The 22,169-nt window shown below is 37.2% G+C and overlaps 2 protein-coding genes across 2 annotated transcripts; one reads left to right on the top strand and one right to left on the bottom strand.

The window, feature by feature from the left end:
* The first annotated feature begins 1,845 nt into the window (after positions 1 to 1,845).
* LOC306859722 (inactive serine protease 35) lies at positions 1,846 to 5,139 on the top strand. The gene is made up of 2 exons (XM_079400936.1): positions 1,846 to 1,924; positions 3,263 to 5,139. The coding sequence occupies exon 2, from the start codon at positions 3,273 to 3,275 to the stop codon at positions 4,557 to 4,559; it is 1,287 nt and encodes a 428-aa protein (XP_079257062.1). The 5' UTR covers positions 1,846 to 1,924; positions 3,263 to 3,272; the 3' UTR covers positions 4,560 to 5,139.
* On the bottom strand, positions 5,049 to 14,740 carry LOC306859718 (T-complex protein 1 subunit alpha-like). Its single transcript, XM_079400926.1, has 12 exons — positions 14,385 to 14,740; positions 10,996 to 11,081; positions 10,695 to 10,823; positions 10,366 to 10,463; positions 10,165 to 10,275; positions 9,640 to 9,821; positions 9,430 to 9,556; positions 8,196 to 8,371; positions 7,950 to 8,073; positions 6,978 to 7,170; positions 5,945 to 6,108; positions 5,049 to 5,649 (listed from the first exon to the last, which is right to left on the bottom strand). Exons 1-12 carry the CDS (start codon positions 14,455 to 14,457, stop codon positions 5,436 to 5,438), a joined length of 1,677 nt encoding a protein of 558 aa, XP_079257052.1. The 5' UTR covers positions 14,458 to 14,740; the 3' UTR covers positions 5,049 to 5,435.
* Between the last annotated feature and the right edge of the window lie 7,429 nt (positions 14,741 to 22,169).

Here is a 22,169-nt window from a genome sequence, read left to right as displayed (position 1 = left end):
CTTTCAAATCTTCATTACTTATCTTGCTGGATCTGTCTGCTGCTTTTGATACAGTCAACCATCAGATCCTCTTGTCAACCCTATTGAGAAAGGGCATCTCTGGAACCGCACTCCAGTGGTTTGAGTCTTACCTCTCTGATAGGTCCTTCAAAGTATCTTGGAGAGGTGAGGTATCCAAGTCGCAACATCTAGCTACTGGGGTGCCTCAGGGCTCAGTTCTTGGACCAATTCTCTTTTCTGTCTACATGGCATCACTAGCTTCTGTCATTCAGAAACATGGCTTTTCATATCACTGCTATGCTGATGACACTCAACTCTACCTCTCATTCCATCCTGATGATCCGACGATAGCTGCTCGCATCTCAGCGTGTCTAACAGACATTTCTTGCTGGATGATGGACCATCACCTTCAACTCAACCTAGCTAATACAGAACTGCTTGTAGTTTCAGCTAACCCATCGCTTCATCACAATCTCACCTTCCAGTTAGGCTCATCTACCATAACTCCTTCAAAAACAGCCAGAAACCTTGGAGTTGTGATTGATGATAAGCTGAATTTCTCAGACCACATTGCTAAAACTGCCCGGTCCTGCAGATTTGCATTATACAATATTAAGAAGATCAGGCCCTTTCTCTCGGAACATGCAACACAACTCCTTGTTCAGGCTCTTATTCTGTCCAGACTTGATTATTGCAATGCTCTCTTGGCAGGTCTTCCAGCCAATTCTATTAAACCTCTACAATTAATCCAAAATGCCGCTGCAAGATTAATATTTAATGAGCCGAAAATAACGCACGTCACGTCTCTGTTCATCAATTTGCACTAGCTACCAATAGCTGCTCGCATTAAATTCAAGGCATTAATGTTTGCCTACAGAACCACCACTGGCTCTGCACCCCTTTACCTAAATTCATTACTTCAGACTTATATGCCCTCTAGAAGCTTGCGTTCTTCAAGTGAACAACGCATTATTGTGCCATCCCAAAGACACACAAAAACACTTTCACTGACTTTATCATTAACTGTTCCCATCTGGTGGAATGACCTGCCCAACTCAATCTGAGCAGCCGAATCCTTACCCATCTTCAAGAAACGGTGAAAAACTCATCTGTTCCATCTTTACTTGACCCTCTAACTCTAGCACTCTCTATTCTAATTTTATTTTATCTGTATTTTTATTAAAAAAAAAATAATAATAATAATAATAATTATCTGTACTGCGTTTGGCTAACCAAGACTTGTAATAGCGCTTGCACGTTGTTGCTCTTTTGTTGGTTTTGATTGCTTCTTATGTCATTTGTAAGTCGCTTTGGATAAAAGCGTCTGCTAAATGACTAAATAAATATATATATATAGCCTATATATATATTTAAAAAAAAAAAGATTGCTCTTCAATCGTGGTGTTCACAACAACAACAAAAAAAAATTTAGGCAGCTACTGTAGGTCTACTTTCACTTTTCAGAGTGTCATTTTCAATCAAGTTATAATTTTGGCAATTAAGGAAAATTATCCCAGATAAAATTGTCTTAAAATATTTAGAATGTCATTTCCGTCTCCTTTTATGAAGCCCGTTTCCGCCACTGAATAAAAAATAAAAAGGTAGGCCTAATTGCGACTTTTATTTTTTTCTCAGAATTCTGACTTTATAACTCTATTTTTTTTACTCTGGTAATATCTCAGCTCGGGATATAATGCAACCGCTTAACCCATGTATAAATGAACTGCCCGTGGCCTTGTTTAAAGGGCGTGGGTGTGCTCGCCTCAGATGATTGCATCCTTCTGTCTCTCTCTCTGTCTGTCGCTCTCTCTCACACACACACACACTCAGACGCCACAGAACTCCGCGTCTTCACCGATCAGCTGCGCGTGAAACACCGGGAGTCCGCTGGAGCGCATTTTTCTCTCGTCGGGTTCATTTGAGGGTGAGTTCGTTTTTTAATAAAGTTTATTAAAATGCTGTATGTAAATGAGAAACAGACAGTGTAAAAACTTGCCAATTAGGCGGAGACAGTTGCAGTAACAGAAGTATATTTTCACAATGTTGTGACTGCATTAAGTAGCCTATTAAAAGGCATTGCTCTTTTAATAACAGCACCACTCTTTAAATCAATAACACCAGCCTAATCTACTCTGCTTAATGTATCACTTATTGCATTTTTCTTTTAATGCAGCAACGATACTACTTTACCTTTTCTACTTGCATTATTCAGGATGCATATTGGTAAAACTGTAAACTTACTGATAAATTGAGTTATTTTAAAAGTCTCATACTCACACCATACACATTATTTCTACTACTGCATATGTATCCTACCCACTTTATTATTTGTATAAAATCACAGTAATTCTCTTTCTTATGCACTGCAGTACTCAATACATAAATGCAGCATACGTATTTTACTTGTTTCAAACCGCAAATGCACCGTATTTGTTTCACTTATTTAAAATCATGTCATCAACATTCAGGTCAATATATTACGACTTTACCAATATACAGTTTTTAACACTGCATTTTAACATTTAACATTGAGGTTTCCCCAGTTCTAACCTCTTGGCTTTTATTGGTTACAGTGGTTCTTGTACATCCTTCTTAGAGCTCCATCTGCAGTATTTCATTGCAGGCCTTGTCTTCACTCAACTCAAGCATTTGCACCTCCAGGGAGATGCACTGGCGGTATCAGTTAAAGTGCACAGCAGACAGTTAGTTTAAAAATGGTCTATCCACATTTACACATTTAGTTGGTGCTTTTATCCATAGAGACATGCAGTTCATTACATTTATACATTTGATCAGTTTTTCATTCTAGTATTTGAACCCTTGACCTTGGCATAGCACCTTGCTCCACCAGTCAAGCTACAAGAACTAACTTTAGGAAGTGCATTATTTACACTTGGTACACGTTTTTGCGGATTGCATAGCTATACTAACATGACTTTGAGAGGTGGTTTGAACCAAAATGCGTCTGGTTGTTCAAGCCACGTATTTAACTTTTACTCTTCTCAAAATGTAGCTGTCAGCATTGCCATTCCTGTGATGAGAGCAGTCAGGAATCCCTTTTCAGCAAAAAGACATCTGTTCTTTTTTTTTTTGGTCCCTGTATTTAATTTTCATTTGCCACATCAAGTGCACCAATTTTTTTAGCCCCACATTATCACTACCAGAAGTGAACAGAGTATATATGTTCAGTCTGTTCCATGACCATTAACTTGGTGTTATGAAACATAGCCTCACCCCTCAACTCTTGTGTCTTTTCCTTCAGGTAGAGCAAGATGACAGGTCCTCCATCTTTGTTGTTCAGTCTGACCGCATTGGCTGTGGTTGTATCTTTGGTCTATAGTGGTGCTTCTATCACAAACAATGAAGATGACTGCCTTTTGACACAGATAAAGATCCCAGTGATCCTGGACCAAAGCACAGTGAGGCTTGAAAGCCCAGAATTCACTGCAGAAAACTTCAGTGAGCCAGGAGTGATGTGTGGGATTGAGTGCCAAAGAAAGTTGCCAGAACCGAGGCCTGAGGAGCTGGAACGGCTACTGTCTTATGAAACAGTCTACGAGAACGGAACACGCACCTTCACCAAAATACAACTGGAAGAGGATGCTGAATTGAGAAATGCATCCTCTTCCGTCGTCTGCAATGCAGGACACCTTAAACGCAGAAAACGGCAGGTATACGGCATGGACGGACGCTTCGTGATCACAGACAAACACTACACCACCAATTACCCCTTTTCTGCCTCAGTCAGGCTCTCTACAGGTTGCTCAGGCATTTTAGTTTCTCCTAAACATGTTTTGACTTCTGCCCACTGTGTCCATGATGGCCAAGTCTATCTGAAAGGGACCATGAGGCTGCGAGTGGGTGTCATGAAACTTCGCTCCAAACGCAGAGGACAACGCCAACGAGGAGGCAGGAGGAGAGGAGGAAAGAGGAGAGAAAGTGAAGTGGGAAATGAAGATGTAGCCACTGACGGAGAACTACTTCATCGAGAACACAGGAGGAAAAGGAAGAACCGTATTAGACGCGACATGGATTCAGATCAGTCCAGGCAACCGGTGTTTAGGTGGACACGCGTCAAACTAACACAAGTGCCAACAGGCTGGATGAGGAGAGCAGGCAAGGAGATCTCGGCTGACTATGATTACGCCCTTCTGGAGCTGAAACGGCCCCATAAGATGAAGTTCATGGAGTTAGGCGTTGTTCCTGTAGTCAAGGACGTCCCAGCTGGAAGAATCCACTTCTCTGGTTTTGATAATGACCAATCAGGGAAAGTGGTCTACCGCTTCTGTTCGGTCTTAGAGGAGTCCAGTGACCTCATGTATCAGTACTGTGATGCGCAGAAGGGGTCAAGCGGAGCCGGGGTGTACGTGAGGCTACGGGATCAGGGAGGAAAAGGGAAGTGGAAGAGGAAGGTAATTGGCGTGTTCTCTGGACACCAGTTGGTGGATGTTGATGGGATACAGAAGGACTATAATGTGGCAGTCAGAATAACGCCCACCAAGTACGCCCAGATATGCCACTGGATCCATGGAGATGCGAGTCGGTGTAAACTGGCCTAAAATAGGTCAAAAAGTCCTCAAGACTGTAGGGACGGTCTAGATGCAAACTGCTCATGTTTCACCACGGGGAGTAGTTGAGAGCACAAATGGAGCATCTGTACAGGAAATGCCGTTTTAACGATCAATTGGGATGCTGTATATTTATTTTTGTTTTCACTTCCAAAATTTGAGACTGTAGCCTTTGTAATGTCATGTTCAGGCCATGTTTGTGTTAAAAAGCCAATGTCACCAGCTGAGGCCAAGTAGTTAACTACTGAAAAACAAAACATCTTGACATTCAGTATGATTTTTGTTTAAGTTCTTGAGGAGTTCACCCAAATATGAAAAATATCACCAGCTGCATGAAGAGCAGCGCGGTTTCTTACCTCTGAAAAGAAATGGGAGGATTATTAACTTACAGTAAGAACAAGGTGCACAAGCGAAGCCTGGCAGTATAAATCATTAAGCTTGGAAGGACGTGGAGGTAATTTATAACTGGGGTGATTCTTTGGTCCAGCTGTATTTGCATTTATTTAATATTGGATGCATTTGCCTAATAAAGTCATCGGAGATAAATATAAAATTACAAATGTACTTACTCAAATATGTACTAAAAATAAGCGTTTGATTTTTTTGTTTAATACCAAGTTACACACAAAACACCAGAAACTAGATTCCTTTCTACACCATTCTGGTTTATTGTCTTTGAAATGGCAGAAAAAGGAACATTTGTTACATTACACAAGACCGACAGCCATGTTAATTGCAAAAAATAAGTAACGCAAACAAAGTGCACATTCTACACTAACAGCTCATCAGATGGATCCACATATAAATACAAAAGCTGAGCAGAGTGACACCAGAACCAGCCAATTACAGATTTGATGCAGCTGGACTTTAACCTTCCAGAGATCCTGATTGGACAGCATCCTGGTAGGAGGGACCACCCTCTTTCTGGTCAGGGAAGAGCTTGATAAGATCATCGATTCGAAGGATGGTGATGGCTGCCTCCGTGGCGAACTTCAGACTCTTGGTTTTAACCATCGTGGGTTCATAGACTCCCGCCTGCTTGTTGTCTCTTGGCTTTCCATTTACCAGGTCCAACCCGATCCTAACAGTGCGCACACAAACGAAAAGAGGTTTAAACCGAGTAATCCATCTTTTTTAAACTGTATTGGCACTCAGCTTAATCCATAATAGGCTACATTGATTCCAGATTGTCTGCACAATTCCCATTCATCTACCAAATCCATTCGAAGGACATTTTAGGGAAGTAAATCAAAAGCTTACTTCTAAACACCAGAGTTTTTACTTCTGATTGCATGTTTGTCTGCTGTCTGACAGTGCAGTCATATTTCTAAGACCTGAGAAGCTTCCCTGTGTGATGAGAAGAGAGCAACACTAACCATTTGAGGTTCTTGCGTTCAGGGTTGACCTGAGCCTCATTGTGGAAGGCTCTGAGTTTGGCCACCAGGTCGGTGGAGTCTTGTGCGGCGTTGACTGCCAGAGTTTTAGGAATGACGAGCAGAGAGCGAGCAAACTCAGCAATAGCCAGCTGCTCACGGGAACCCTAGGTTAAACACACAACCGTTTCAATAGTTCATTCATGCACACTAATTATTAAAAAAAGCACAATTACTTTATATTAAAGAGTTGAACAGTGCCCACAACATTTTTCCCATTTATTCCCCATTCATTTTCTCAGCAAGAAATAGAGTAAAAGCTAAGAACCAAATTAAAACACAAATTTGTAAAATACAATATAAAATATTACACTATAGGCATGAAATTTAAACATTTTCCAAAATACTGTAATATTCGAACAGACTGTGCAACAATTCCTGTTTCTGTGGCAACACAGACCATCCTAATTGGAACTTTTTAGGATAGTATAGTTTAACTCGGTGCAAATTTGGCAAATTGATGTCATGCTGATGTATAGATTGATCAACCTCAGAACTAGAAAGCTAATGTAAATCACTACAAATCTATGATCATGAACCCTGCTGTTGAACCGTGTTCTGAATTGTCTGTAACAGTTCACACTGCAGGCCTAGGGTTAATGCATCTCAGTGATAAATGAGGCATGTTTGTTCTGAGCAGGATGGAAGCAGCTGTCAGCAGAGCTATTATTCTGTCCCTTTCCCCACTCAGGACTCTCACTGTCTCCCACGCGTATAACTGCACAAGCCATCAAACAGGCACGGCAGCAATTATAATGGGAGTGTGCATACATCCAATTGCACACAATACAGAAAAAATAAAGAGAGAAAAAAAACGGTCTTAACATTATTATTACAATAAAAGCCTGTCTTATGTGCATTTATACATCAGCTATAATTTAACTGTTAGTTTGTTACAACGTAACATTTTATCTAAAAATACAAACAAGACATCAAGAAAATAAAGATCCCAGCAGCTGTGAAACAGAGTCCTCACCATGCTTGTTGCATAGTTCTCCAGATAAATGGACAGTGCAGCCTCTACAGCGCCACCTCCTGGTACCAAAGATTTGGACTCCAGCACCCTCTTCACCACACACAGGGCATCATGCAGCGAGCGCTCCATTTCATCACACATGAAATCATTCGCCCCACGCAAGATGAGAGAGGCAGATGTGCGTGCCTTTGTGCTGAAAGACAGAAAAATGAAAACGGCATAAAAAAATATGCTAAAATTTGATGGGGGAAAAAATGGGAAACACTGCACAAGATCCCATGCAGTTAACAGCAATGTATTATTTTTCCAAATTAAAGTTTTTTTTTTTTTTTTTTTATCAGTTGTTGGCAAATTAGATGAAATCAGTTCAAATCATACAGAAATGTTTCATCTCTCCTCATGTTTAACACCGTTTGTACTTAGGCAAAGTAATCAAGTTTAATAGTATACCACATTTCCCACACACTGGTAATAGAGTTTTGCTTTAAATGCGTTTAGGCGTGATGTTTTAAATGTTAAATTTAATTTTTTTTTCTTCTTCTGTATACAAATAAATTTGAAGGATTTTTGTGGAGCAAGGGGAATTAAAATACACGATTCTAGCATTTATAATGTTTGAAACATTTGGTTTATTAGTATTTTATGCTTCTGAATGTAATAAAAGACTTTAAACCTTTTTTTTTTTTCTCTCAACAATGCAATTTTGACCATGTGCAACTTGTTTATTTCCACACAGTAGATAATGTCTGGAAGTTATCCAGTTATCCAAGTACAAGGTAGAGTGATTAAAAGAAACCAGAACTGATTTATTGAGCCAGTTTCACTATACAGGCCGTGTGGACTTTTACATTTATGTGGCTGTGGAGGAGGTTACGTGCAGACAACCTAAACACGGATCTTCTGAATGTAGATAATATCAGGCATAAGTTCAATCCTACAGGTTGTGTTGAAGGAAAAGGAAGAAGACCTCACTTCTTGACGAGAATGAGCTCATCGTCACACACTCTCTCCTGCACCACCTCCTCAGCCTGACCCAGCATGGCCACCTCAAACGTCTCCTCTCCCTCCATGTTAGACAGAGAAGAGCAAACAGTGGCTATAGGGGGAAATCAAAACATTGTTTAGCAAAACTAAGACATAGAGAATAAATGACCTCTGTTTTTCAAGAACACAAGGTCTAGAACTAAGCAAAGACTGAAGCAAGTGCAGTCAGCTGACCCCCAGTTGCTTTGGCGATGCGTTTGAGGTCCTTCTTGAGCACCCTCCTCACAGCCATGGCTCCTACATCTACAAAGTATTTCAGACACATGTCATCAATGCCTCCTGTGGTCAGAATCACATTCGCTCCTGACGCCAGGATCTTCTGAATGCGCTCCTTCGTGATGTCTGATTCCCTGAGAAACAAATCCAGAAAAATCATCAAAACTGAGGAAAATTATTCAGTCACAGTTTGAGACATCAAAAGTCCCAATAATGCAAATAGAAAAAATTGAGAGATGACACTCATTTGCATACAAACGGCCAAAACAAAAATGTCTAATAAGGTAATTACACTTTAAATAAAGTAGGTAAATGTTTAAAGTGTTAGTTTAAAATAAGAAAAGTTCTGATCAACCTTCTGAAAATGATAATGTCAACGTCAGGAGGTAAAAATAAATGATACAAGCTTCATATGAAGCTCACGAGTAACAGGTTCACCTCTGATGTTGTTCACAAGTGATCGGTGCTAAAAACAGACATAAAAAGGGTCCAAAATAACTGTACTCTAATTACTAAAACCACATACAGAAAGTCAAATGAGCATAATGCATATACAGCATGAATACTAACTTAGTCTGACATATCAAATAGAGCAGTGGAGAAAAAACAAATCAGTAGTTATTTGTTCTTCTTTACAAGATATATATAATATCCGTTTACATGTATTTTACTAAATTTGGTCCTCAAAAAAGGCAAAACACTACAATTTAAAATAACTTTTTTCAGTTTCCAGCATCATGACTCCAGTCTTCAGTGTCTCATGATCCTTCAGAACTCATAATATGCTGATCTGCTGCTCAAGAAACATTTCTGATTATTATCAGTTGAAAACTTTTTTTTTTCAGGATCCTTTGATGAACAGCATTTATGAACAGTATTTATAAAAAAATATGAATATATTTAATATTATAAATGTCTTTGTGACTTAATTTAAACCATTCTGAATGAAACTATTAATTTCTTCTTAAAAAAAAAAAAATCCTACTGAGCCCAAATGTTTAGTGGTATACATAAAGATAAATGTTGTACAGCCCAAAGGTAAAACACAGACACATGTATCTGTGTGTAAGAGAGGCTTCGGGCAGGCGATGCTTTATCCCACGCGTATAACTACACACACCACAGATGTGTGGCAGCAATGTAAATGGGATATTTCTTTGCGTGTGTGTGTGTGTGAGAGACATGTTCTCACCGCTGTCTGATTTGGTCCAGTTTCTCCGGATCGCTGATGACCACCTGAATGCCCAGCTTCATCTTGGTTTTCTGCAGGCTGAAGTCCAGACAGGCTATCTTGGCATTGGGCACACGCTTCACCATTCCTAGACAATACAAGCAACATTTACAAACACACATACTAACATACACGTTGCAATGCCAACAACAAGCAAGTACATGGACAGACCTTGTGATCCGACAGTGCAGTTAAGTGCGTATCCGTTGACGAGGAAACTCTCTTTCTGGCTGCGTCCGTGAGCCTTCAGCACATTCACAGAGTTGATGGGATAGCGAGCGACACCTTTGCCATCGACAAACTTCACAGCCAGGACAGCGTCCACCACCATATTAGCAAAAAAATCTGCATCACTGACAGAACGTCAAGGAACTTTCATTTCAAATGATTAGTCAAGGTCTGCAAAACTCTTTCAATGCAGTTTAAAACTCTGAAATTAAATAAAGACTCTCTATGCAGCCTTCTTGAACGCTACAATCACTTAAAACAGTATCATGGTATTACCTTTCTGGATGTTGTGACATGATTTTAGACACTTGTATTTAAACTAAATATTGTATAGAAAATAATATACACTATAAAATACTTTCAATAAGCAAAATCTCTAATAAGCAGTTAATAAGCAAAATTTGTATATAGAGGCTGCACACACACACACACACACACAAGCATGAATCAGCACAAAACAGAGGATACACTCCGATAATCTTAGAGGACATGGAAGTCTTGGCGGCATTGATGAGACACTCTCTGCCCAAATCATCAGTGCTGATGGTCAGGTTCTCATTGATGTATCTGACTGCCTCCCTGTGAACCACAGCAAATCAGACCGTTTCATTGAAATGTCAATCAGGCTTAAACACGAGACTTCCTATTGGAACAGGAAGTGACTCTTACTTGCAGGCCAGTCTGTATCCACTGATGACGGAGGTGGGGTGGATCTTCTGTTTAACGAGCTCATCTGCATTCTTCAGCAGCTCAGCGGCGATGATCACCTACACACACACAGATAAGTGGATCTCACTTTAACTGATAGTCACTCAACACTGTCTAATGTACTGTCAGGATGTGGAAGCTGCAGAGAAAAACCTGCACGTCCCGTAGTTCACGACAGGCAGTTTCTGTGTCCTGCTAGCATAGCCACACATACTGATACTATATGCATGGCACTATAACAGGAAGTGTTTCTGAACAGAAATATCTATCCAAAGCAGCAAATATCTCACCACTGATGTTGTGCCATCTCCAACCTCCTTATCCTGCAGCTCTGCTAGCTCACAGAGGACCTTAGCGGCCGGGTGCTCCACCTCCAGCAGCTTCAGGATGGTGGCTCCATCATTGGTGATGGTCACATCCTGAAACACAGACCAATGTTTCACAAAACATACTCAATAGGAGCATCTACACTGCATTTGCCATCTACAAACAATTCTAATGTTTAAGTATTAAGTATAGTATTGAGTATTAAGTATAGAAGATCTAAACATCACGGGTTACTCTGACCGGAGGAAAAACGTCTGCACTTACTCCGATGTCGTCCACCAACATCTTGTCCAGGCCGACGGGACCGAGAGAGCTCTTCACGATGTTAGCAATGGATGCAGCAGCCATGACTGCAAACCAACAAATAAAATTAATTTGAATGTTTCACTCTTTTCTGCTCGGCAAGATTTTGTATACCAATGCTGTCTGCACTGCAAGAACTGAAAGCAGAATATATTTTTGCATTTCACTGCACTGCTTTTTAAACCATTTTCTATGTAAACATGCTCTAAATGGATGTGTTTGACCATTGCATTCACATCTTTTGTGATTAACACACTCACTGTGTCCGGTAGGGCTGTCAAATTGGCTGAAAAACTAAATTCGGATTTTGTACTAAAATATTATCAATATTTGAATTATATTCGAATTTAAAAGAATTTCTGCAAGGAAAAAAAGAAGCTTTTTGCTTCTCTCCTGAGGCCACAAGAGGGCGCATCAAGCAAAATATTACTGTACTAATGCAGGTTTCTTCAAAGCAATAAAAAACAAGACTGTCTTTGAAAAAATAAATAAACTAGTGCTGTCAAACGATTAATCACATCCAAAATAAATGTTTTTATTTACGTAATATATCTATGTGTGCTGTGTATATTTATTATGTGTATATAAATAAACAGTATATATTTTGAAAATATTTACATGTATATATTTATTCATATAATTTATATTATATATAAATATATTTAATATATAAACATTTTTTTTCAAAATATACATGCATGGGTGTGTGTGTGTTTATATATATACATAATATACACACACATATACTATGTAAACAAAAACTTATTTTGGATGTGATTAATCGCGATTAATCGTTTGACAGCACTCGTTTAAAATAATGTTTATAAACCATATATAATTAATTATGTTGCTTAATTAAAAACAACAAGCATCGTATAAGTATATATAGTTTAATACTAAGGACTGAAAACCAATTACAAAGAGTAGCCTACTTTTTTCATTTAAAAACATGATAAAGTGGGATGCAGAAAAACCGCCATAAAGTCTCGAGATAAGTTGAACTTGTTAATTTTACATGGCTTTCTAAGCATGTGGCTGTCTTGTACGAGCCGCGAGTGCAACGGTGATAGACGTCCCTATAGAAAATGAGATCATGTGTGATAGGCTTGGTTGTAAACAACATCATCTCCGTGTCGATGTTCTCTTTTTCCACTATATTTTGATTGAGCAGCGCCCCATCCAGGGGGTTCAACTCGATAGACTAAAAAAGCATTACAATGCAACGACACCTACATCATCACATCTTGTGTGCTACGCGTAAAGCTGCCTGACGCACATCTAAAATTAGAATGCAGCGCTTTTGCATTCCAATGTGGAGCTTCATTTTAAATTCGACAAATATTCTAAATTCTATTTATTTTTGACAGCCCAGTATGTCCGGAGTTGCATACTGCATAGAAGACACCATGTTTGCTTTGTGACCATTTAAAAAAAAACTATATAGTATGAATGCAAGGAGCATGAATGTTTATTTTTTGCTTCATTTTTTTTTTTCGGTTTTGAGAAGTTCAAATCATTTGTATATATTTGCTTAACTTTAACCGTCCCGTATACGGGACACCTAAATTTACTTCAATATATTACCATTAAATCCTAATCTAATCATGCCTAACTATATATCATTGGAAAGGTCCAAGTCTCCTAAATATATATTTTAATAGATGCATTTATGACAAGAGTGCACCAAGAGTCTGTGATAAATCAGGAGTTCTGACCTTTGTCACAAAAAGTCTTTTATTTCCTTGCCTTTTTCCCTATCTCATGTTTTAGTAATCATCATATGTTATATACCATTTGAAAGCTTAAAATCTCACCCTGTGTAAACCATTTTGAAATTGGACATTGCGTTACCATAGAAATGGTACTTCCAAATGTTTTGGCGGTCTCCTCCCCCTCAGTGGGGGTGTCTAATTTCAAAATGTATTACGGTCTTTTGGAATCAAAACTTTTTATAATCTTGACAAAATACATATCGTTGGAAAGGTCTGAGTCTCAAGATTCAATATTTGGTGTATTTTGTTATAGATGTAATATTGAGAGAGAAATTGATAGATTTGTGACAGAAATGCATCAGAGTTTGAATGGCACCCGGTGGCTGTTTTTGGTATAACGCCTAAACAAAATTGAATAGTAACCTCAATTTTTTTTATATCAACTTTAAATTTGGAACATAACTTATGTACATATATGGCTTTAACGTTACAGCGATTTTAGATTTTTAACTATTTTTTAAAATATTTATTTTATATAAAATAAAAATAATAAGATGCATTTGTTTTACAGTAAATTTAAACTTTTATAACTTTTTAATTCTTTAATTTGTTTTAAATGATTTCACTTCTGTAATAGTCTTCTTTAAAAAGAGACCAAGCCTAGGTCTGTATTCAAGCGTTCATGAATTATAATAATTTAAGTTTGCATAGTGCACTTTTTCGTGAATTTTCACAAATGTGGATGACAGATCAGGGGTTAAGCAAGAACTCCTGGTGCGGGTACAGAGTTTAATACTACTTTACTATTGTTTTCTATGCAAAAACGCACTAGATGGACATGTTTCGCAGCTAAAGGAGTCTTAAAAACATGGGGTCTAAATAAAGGTCTCTACAGTGACAGAGACAGGCCACCTCGGACATGTTTAAGATGAAGATGACTGGGACAAATTTATTAGCTCTGAAGGGTGAGATTTGTTCAACATCCTGCTCATGCGATTCCTTGTAGCGGTTTAGATATTATTAGCCAAATAAGCTGACAAAATACACAATTACTGTAACGGTTAAAGGTTATGCAAGATGAATAAATTACTTTTACAAATCCCCTTCCAAAATTAACCATAGCCTACGGTTTTACTATCAACATTAATTAATAAATGCATTTATTATGTAAAAAAAAAAAATGGTTGCTATAGTTAAACCATGCACATTAAATATGGATTTACTACTGTGCTATTTGCACAACTGTGGTTAATACTAGGCTTTTAAACACAATCACGAGTTATTTGTGAATAGCTCCTTATATATCAGCAGGTGGAGCATCACACAAAAGCAGAAGTCTTCCGTTACCGATGCCATAAAGGCATGTCGCAGTTATTTATATATCCCTATATTGTGCAAGCACGGATTTGTACACGTCTCAGGTTTATTTTACAGCATGCGTTGATTGCGGAGACATTGCTTAAAGCTGAAGAAGTATTTCGATGTAAATCGAGGATTAAAGTTACTCTGATTCCTGAGAGCCGCACGTGCTGCTCGAGACCCCGGACGCTCTTCCGGTCAAACACCGCCGCGTGCGGCCCGTTCACCTCGTCGCTGGGTTTTATTATTGAAGGCAATTACGAGCGCATCCCGACTCACCGTTTTGAGTTCTGACGGACTCGCCGGTCGTCCTCTGGCCGAGCACAGTTAACGGACCCTCTGTCATAGACATGTTGGATGGGAGAGAAGAATGGAGACGCGCGCGGTGGCTTATGGGTAGCGTGCGAGAGGGAGGGGCGCGTGTGGAAAGTTCCAGATTAATCCAGAACAACAGCTTTTAGTTCAGACTCAAACACACACACGAGCCACCAAAGACTCGACTCTACACGTGTATGTTTATAAAGCGCTCTCAAACCACACAGATTAATCCACAGATACAGTTATAAAAACTACATTTCTCTGTTTGAAGGCGGTAATTCATTCGATGGAGCGCCCTCTCGTGTCTGGCGGATCTAAGCATTTACAAAGCAGATTTAAAGGCTCATTTATCTTTCAAACAGAAAAGTTAAACAAACACAACACAGAGGGATACAGAACACAAAAATGTTTTCACAATGCAAAAAAATTAAACAACTTGACACTTGATAAAACAAAGAAAAATAACCCACTAAACATTGGACGTCGGATAGACGTGCAGATCATGTCTATATTGGGTCCGTCGGTCCGACCAATTCTGGACATCTATTCGACGTCCAAACTAGGTCCACTATTTGGACGTCTATCCATGACCCAACTTGGACGTCATTTTGACGTTTAACATTTGACTAATCTGGGTTTTTTTGGACGTCATTTGGACGTCTATGGCAGTTGCAGTAAATGTGTTTTACAAAATAGAGCCTATCAACATGATTATACATATGAATACAGATTATTTATAAACAAACAAGATTTATTATCTGTATGACTATTTATTTATTTGGTAGACCATATGTTTTTTGTTTTTTTTACATTTTCCTGTTTTCCTTTAACAGTTTTTATTTTATTTAAAGTAGCCTATAATCAAGTTATTTATTTTTTTATTTTATATTGTATTAAAAAAAAAAAACAAAAAAAAAAAAATAAAAAATTATATATATATATATATATATATATATATATATATATATATATATATATATATATATATATATATATATATATAAATTTTTATATTTTATATTAAAAAAAAATCATGGTAGCCTAGCCTTATTCCTATCTTAAAAAGAACCAACAGCTGCAAAAAAGTCAAGGACAGACAGCTCTCTATCAAGCTAGGCAAAGAGTAGCCTACACTGTAAAAACATATTCCGTAAAAAAATGGAAAAAGTACTAGCAGCTCATTACCCGGACTTTGTACCGTAATTAAAAAACAAACATTTTCTGTTAATTGACAGTTTGGCCACAATAAAAAAACAGGACTTTTTCTGTTTTTTAATGGTGCATCTATAGTAAAAAAAAAAAACCTTTTTTTGGTGTTTTAATGGTATACCTACAATAAAAAAACAGGACATTTACTATTATTTAATAGGGTATCCATTATTAAATAGGGTATTGCACACGTACAGTATAAAAACTGCAAATATTAACTAAATCCATAAAATAACATATATACTGGCATCTCATTACCCAGACTCTGTCCTGTAATTAAAAAAACTAAACATTTCTAAAACAAAATTGTTCAATATTATACCAACAGCAAACAATTACATTTATTTGTAGTTAACTGTGTACCTACAGTGACCTTTTAAAAAACAAACAAAATACTCTGTGAGAAAAAGTGTTTTTTATTAACTTATTGACCATAGGATATGCCTCAAAAAAATATCATTGTTTTAGATGAAAGAAAAAAAAACAACAACATGAAACTTCATAACATCCTTAACAGTTGGGATATGAACATAAACTTGAAAATTACCAATTTCATGGGTCAAGCAAAAACACAATACAGTTCAGGAATAGAGTGCAGATCAACATGAGGTTTCTTAAGTACAAAATTATTGTACATTTTAGACACAGAACTAAGACATAACAGAGCCTAACAGAGGGTTATGTTGAGTGAAGCCTTGTTTAAATCCTTGGTTAAATTGAAAATACACAAAAAGGTACCTTTAAAAAGGCATTCAGAGAGAATGGCAGCTGTCATATTGATGTAGAAAGGTCAGGGTCCTGCTCATGGGTGTGCTGTCTGTCTAATGTGTAATCCTGAAGGTATATTGGTCATAAGAAAAAGAACACTGTCAATGCAGAATGCGATCACTATTGCATCAAAGCACCATTGCTGTAATGAAACACTACGGGATGCCTCTCTACAGCAGTCATGTTGTATTGGTTCGGTCCTCTCCAGATGCTACTTCTTTGGCTGTAAGACAAAAACAATCTATTAAATGGCTGTAATTAATGAAAGAAGAAATTTTACAGATCATATGAAATCACTTAAAACAAAAGTTTGTTTAAGAAAAGTTATTCAAGTTCAAATTTTATTGTTATGAAAATGTACATTAATATTATATTTTTCTTTTAATACAAATTTTTAAAAAATGTTTCAGCAAAAGAAAATACTAGAAAGTCAGAGCCTCAAGTCTAACCAAGTTGTGTGTAATAAAGTTTTGTGGGAGACTTTCAGATGCTGTGTTTCAATAGTGATTCCTAAAGGTCACTTAGTTAAAGGAACACTCCCGTTTTTTTGGAAATAGGCTCATTCTATTGCAAAATATTAAAGTAAACAAGTTCTGCTGGCAGAACAGTGAGATTTAGCAGCCAGGATATACATGTTTTATGCACACTCTTGTCATAAATTAATCAATTACTGTTCTGACATAATTTATATTATAAAAGATAGATTTATATTGTGGAAAGACAGAGACGGGGAGAAAGATGAACAGACAGAGAGAACGTGTGAAAATCAAAAGGGAGTGTTGTAATGACCTTTAAATCTTCCAAGGATTCTGAAAGTCACTCAGGTCTGACAGGAATCCAAGCAGTTTTGGTGGAATGCTGTATTGTTTTGTGCCCTTTTTTTTCTGCTTTAGACCCACGTTCTGGATTTATACCCAACAGGCTCCTGTGTCAAAGACAAAAACAAAAAATTATAATGCCACTTTGCATTGCAAAATAAAGTATACTTTAAACTGGACAAGGAACATTGTCAAAATATACCTTTGGAAAAACTCCAGAGTCAGGGCTGCTCCCTTGGGGTACATGATGTTCAGCACATAGAAAAGAATGTAAAGCACAACTTTAAGCTAAACTGCTTAAATAAATAGTTTTTTTTACAGCCTCGTTTTGTCTCCTTCCCTAACAGCGTTATGTTACACGGCCACACACACAAATGACAGACCTGCTTACAGCTGTTTAGCGTCTCAAGCGATGAGACAGTGTTGTGGAGCAGTAAAGACTACACCTATACCAGCGTTACAAGTCTTGGTAGGAGAGATGCCATTAGAAATTAGAAGGAAACAATTAACGGTCAATTACTGGGCGAATCTCCAGGGGCATAAAGATGATCATCCTACAAAATTGGTGGTACAGAATTGTTGGGAGCAGAATGAAGGATGTAGAACAAGCTTTGGGTGGAGTAGTAAAATATATGCAGAACAAATACAAGTAAATAACATCAAGATGAGCCCAACAGTTGTTATTCAGGAAAATTAACCATTGATATTTGTAACGCCTCAAGTAGATCTGCCTCAAGTAGATCTGCATCTGTTAGAGGTTAAAAAAACAGAAAGAGAAGCTGACCTGGCATCTGTGTTTTTAATATATACCAGAAAGCAATACCCTCAGCATATACAAGTGTATACAGATGGATCAAAAGATCCAGAACGTCAAATAACTGGGTCTGCTTTTTTAGTCCAAAACAGTGGCCACCAGGGTATCAATGGAGTAAAGCGAACTTCTAATCATTTGTCAGTTTATACTGTAGAAATGATAGGAATGCTGTCGGCATTGCAGGTATTATCAAACGGCCAGAGTTTTGAGAACGCAGCGGACGTGGAAGACTATAATGTGAGAAGGGCTCGCTCAGGTACTGAGGAGCTAAGCCATTCAGGGCTTTATAAGTAATTAACAAGATTTTAAAATCTATACGATGTTTCATAGGGAGCCAATGCAGTGTTGACAGAACTGGGCTAATGTGGTCGTACTTCCTGGTTTTAGTAAGGACTCTAGCTGCTGCATTTTGGACCAGCTGTAGTTCGTTGATCAAGCGTGCAGAACAACCACCCAATAAAGCATTACAATAGTCTAACCTTGAGGTCATAAACGCACAGTGGTGGTCAGTAACGAAGTAGCTTTACTTCGTTACTGTACTTAAGTACATTTGTCAAGTATCTGTACTTTACTGGAGTAGTTTTATTTTGAGTAACTTTTACTTTTACTTCACTACATTCCAAAGCATAAGATCGTACTTTTTACTTCACTAGATTTCATAAAACACATCGTTACTCCTTATAATCTATCACATGCTCCAAGACATGGAAGCGGTGTCTGATTCATGAACAAACTGATTCTTTTCAATGAACCTGTGAAATTGGTTCGCAAATCACAACAAACGATTCATTCACGAATTGGAATTATCCGATTGCAGCTGTTCTCGAGTCGACAACTCATACAACTGATTCAAATGATCCGTTTAGAGCGAGTCTCCAGTGAACTGAACTCACAAGAAAGAACCGGGAGATCTTGTGAGGGAAAAGTAAGTTACTAATGTCGAATTTTATTGCAACTGAAAACATATTTAGGTCAAATCTGCTGTAAAGGGTGATCTATTTAAGCCCGCTGAAATGCTTGAATGCAAACAGATCAATGACAGTGTCTCTATGTTTTAGGTCAAAAACGAAACATTAAAATAACAATAAAATAACTGATGCACGTTCATATTCCCCGTTGCTGTAACGTTAGCAGTTTTATTAAAATGCTAAGCATCTAGCCCTATGTTTTATATTGTTTATCAACAGTATACATTTTTATATTGTTTAGAACAACTAGCCGAGTAGACAGATATGAATGTTTATTCATAACCATACTGAAAATAAGTAAATATTGTTAGCTGATGCTGACTCTCTAGCTAATAAGCTTGCTGGTGCTAAGTTGAGGAAATGTTTAGATATAAAGTCCAAATATTTTTATTCAACCACCTAGATAGATTGCATCTGAGGGAACAGAACATGGTAACTACAGTAATGATCAAAGTGGGAAGTGATGCCCTCTGGGGGCATTTGGCCAGGGGTGTTTTTACACCACAGACAAGGTTTGAGAAGAAAAGAAAATCATTATGAAAATATAATTATATTTTCCTTTAAATGTTTTTCCTAACTTCAGGCCTTATTCTCGTGTCATATGTGACATTCTGCAAAACAACAATACATTTTTTTCTTACTGGTGAAAATTAGATGGTCAGATCAGTTTTCTCTCAGGTTCATTACAATGTAAGCTTCACAGTGAACATGACTACATCACTCTCGTCAACATAGGCCATATCAACAGCAACATATATATCTTGACTCCATATAGTGGTTATTTTGGGAAAATCCCAGGTATTTTGAGCAGTAGGATTATAAAAATATGCGCTAATATAAAATTCAATCAAGTAGTCTATATAAAATTGCAAAATAAATCTATCAGTACTTTTTTACTTAAGTACATAAAAAATTGAGTACTTTTGTACTTTCACTTGAGTAAAATTGAAAAAGCAGTACTTTTACTTTTACTGGAGTAATATTTTATAATACGTATCTGTACTTTTACTCAAGTACTTGATTTGTGTACTTCGTCCACCACTGTAAACGCATGAATTAGCATTTCTGCATTTGACGTTGAGAGCATAGGTCGTAATTTAGATATGTTTTTTTAAGATGGAAAAACACAGTTTTACAGATGCTAGAAACATGGCTTTCAAATGAAAGATTGCTATCAGACAGCACACCTAGGTTCCTAACTGATGAAGAAGAAATGATAGAGCAGCCGTCAAGTGTTAGATAATGTTCTAGGTTATTACATGTTGTGTGTGAGTGTGTGTGTGTGTGTGGGTGTGAGTGAGTGAGTGAGAGGGTGTGTGTGTGTGTCTGTGAGTGTGTGTGAGTGAGTGAGTGAGTTAGTCAATTAGAAAGTCATGCAAATATATCCATTTTGGTGTCAGGACTCCTGTTATATTGTGTGAACTTACATTGTCGTTTATAACCACTTTAGCCCCGATTGATTTGTTAGGTTATTTCAAGTCAGGTTTTGGACTTTAATCCCAGTTTTCAGGTCTCTGTGGTGTTATGATTTGTCATATTCACGCACAGCGGTGATGAGAGAACGTGCTTGAGACACAGCCTGCATCCCAATCCATCCTAGTGCATACTATCCATCCTAAATTCTATGTGATATTAGTAATTTTCAATACTATCAATCTACATATAAAATATTGGTCTCAGATTATTGGTCACTTTCTAAACAATAAAAGTGTAGCGCATCCACTAGTAATTACATATAAATAAATTGTTTTTTACTGATGCAAATATGTTAGAAACGATGCATCGTGATATAAATGCCAACTTGTATCTGGTACACACTTTTTAAACCGATCGCATCGCAACGTTGACTTTTTTTGCTGATGCACCAAGCGAATCGGGGAATCTTCCCATCCCTATAAGAGGAGTTATGAGTGCTTAAACACTAACTAGACTGACTGTGCTCATTTAGAGTGAATCAACGATTTAAATGATTCGGTTCAGTCGCAATGACTCATTTATTAACAGTGACTTGCTGCCACCTACTGGCGGCTTTAATTTCACATTTAAAGTACCTTTTCACTTTTTAAAATAATTTCAAATATCAGTATTCAATGTTTTAGGATTAAAATATCAAAACTTTATTTATGCATTTTTAACTGTAGGTTAAATGCATTCATGCCCTGCATTAAACTGTGTAAATGCACCTAAATGCAGCTTCTGTGTTTCCTCTGCACTGCAAAGATGAATTTTGTTGATAATGATTTTATTTGTTTGTATAATCTAGAGAATCTCTCTTCGTCAGACAATATACTGGATATCTGTACATTAACAACAGACACACAAAAAATTAACAATATAAAATAGAGTAACGATGAGTATAAAATGAAAGAGAGATCGTGTAAATTATTTAAGTGACATGGAAATTTTACATTGTAGATTTGCTTTATATCTTTTGATACATTTAAGTGCTGCACTTGACAATCACATTTATGATTAGAAACATGAATCATCATGAATGAGTTTAACACATATTATTATATTTGTAGATCTTAAAACTGAAGATCCAGATAGACTCATTTGAGCTTCTTCGTCCTCTGTTCCACCTTTAAATAAAACAAAATGATCATTGAATACTAAAGCAACACTAATCATTCAATATCATGTTTCTAACATACATGCAGCATTATTTCAGTGTAAAGAGTCTCTTCCAGTTGTATGGTTCACATTTATTTCTGCTCATAGACACAGTAGTGAAGCTCTTCTGTGGATCCTCACCTGATGTTCACTGCTCCTCTCATCATCATCTCAGACTATGACATACAGCTTTTATAATCAACTGAACTCTATCAGGGACTATATACTGTATTAGCGATGGATCTCTATCTACTCTGTAAGGTGGAACAGAAGAGAAAACAATCAATGTTCAGTAAAACAAATAGCAAATTAGTAATTCAATTATATTTTAGTAAAAAGTTAAATTTACATGATCTTGCATAGATATTTCTAAAACAATATATGTGTTTTAAATACATTTGTTATATATAATAATGTTTGTCTGTTTGTGTGACTCCTATTGAGTCAATATAAAGAGAAACACATGCTAATGATTGTACATCATATATAATAAACAACACAGAACAAATACAAATGTGATTTAGCTGGAATCTGCTCTGATTTCACAGCGTTTTCC

Source organism: Barbus barbus (genome assembly GCF_936440315.1).
Source record: "Barbus barbus genome assembly, chromosome: 40".
Lineage (NCBI taxonomy): Eukaryota > Metazoa > Chordata > Actinopteri > Cypriniformes > Cyprinidae > Barbus > Barbus barbus.
Note: the sequence above shows the minus strand (reverse complement) of the source record. Positions and strands in the feature narration are given on the sequence as shown.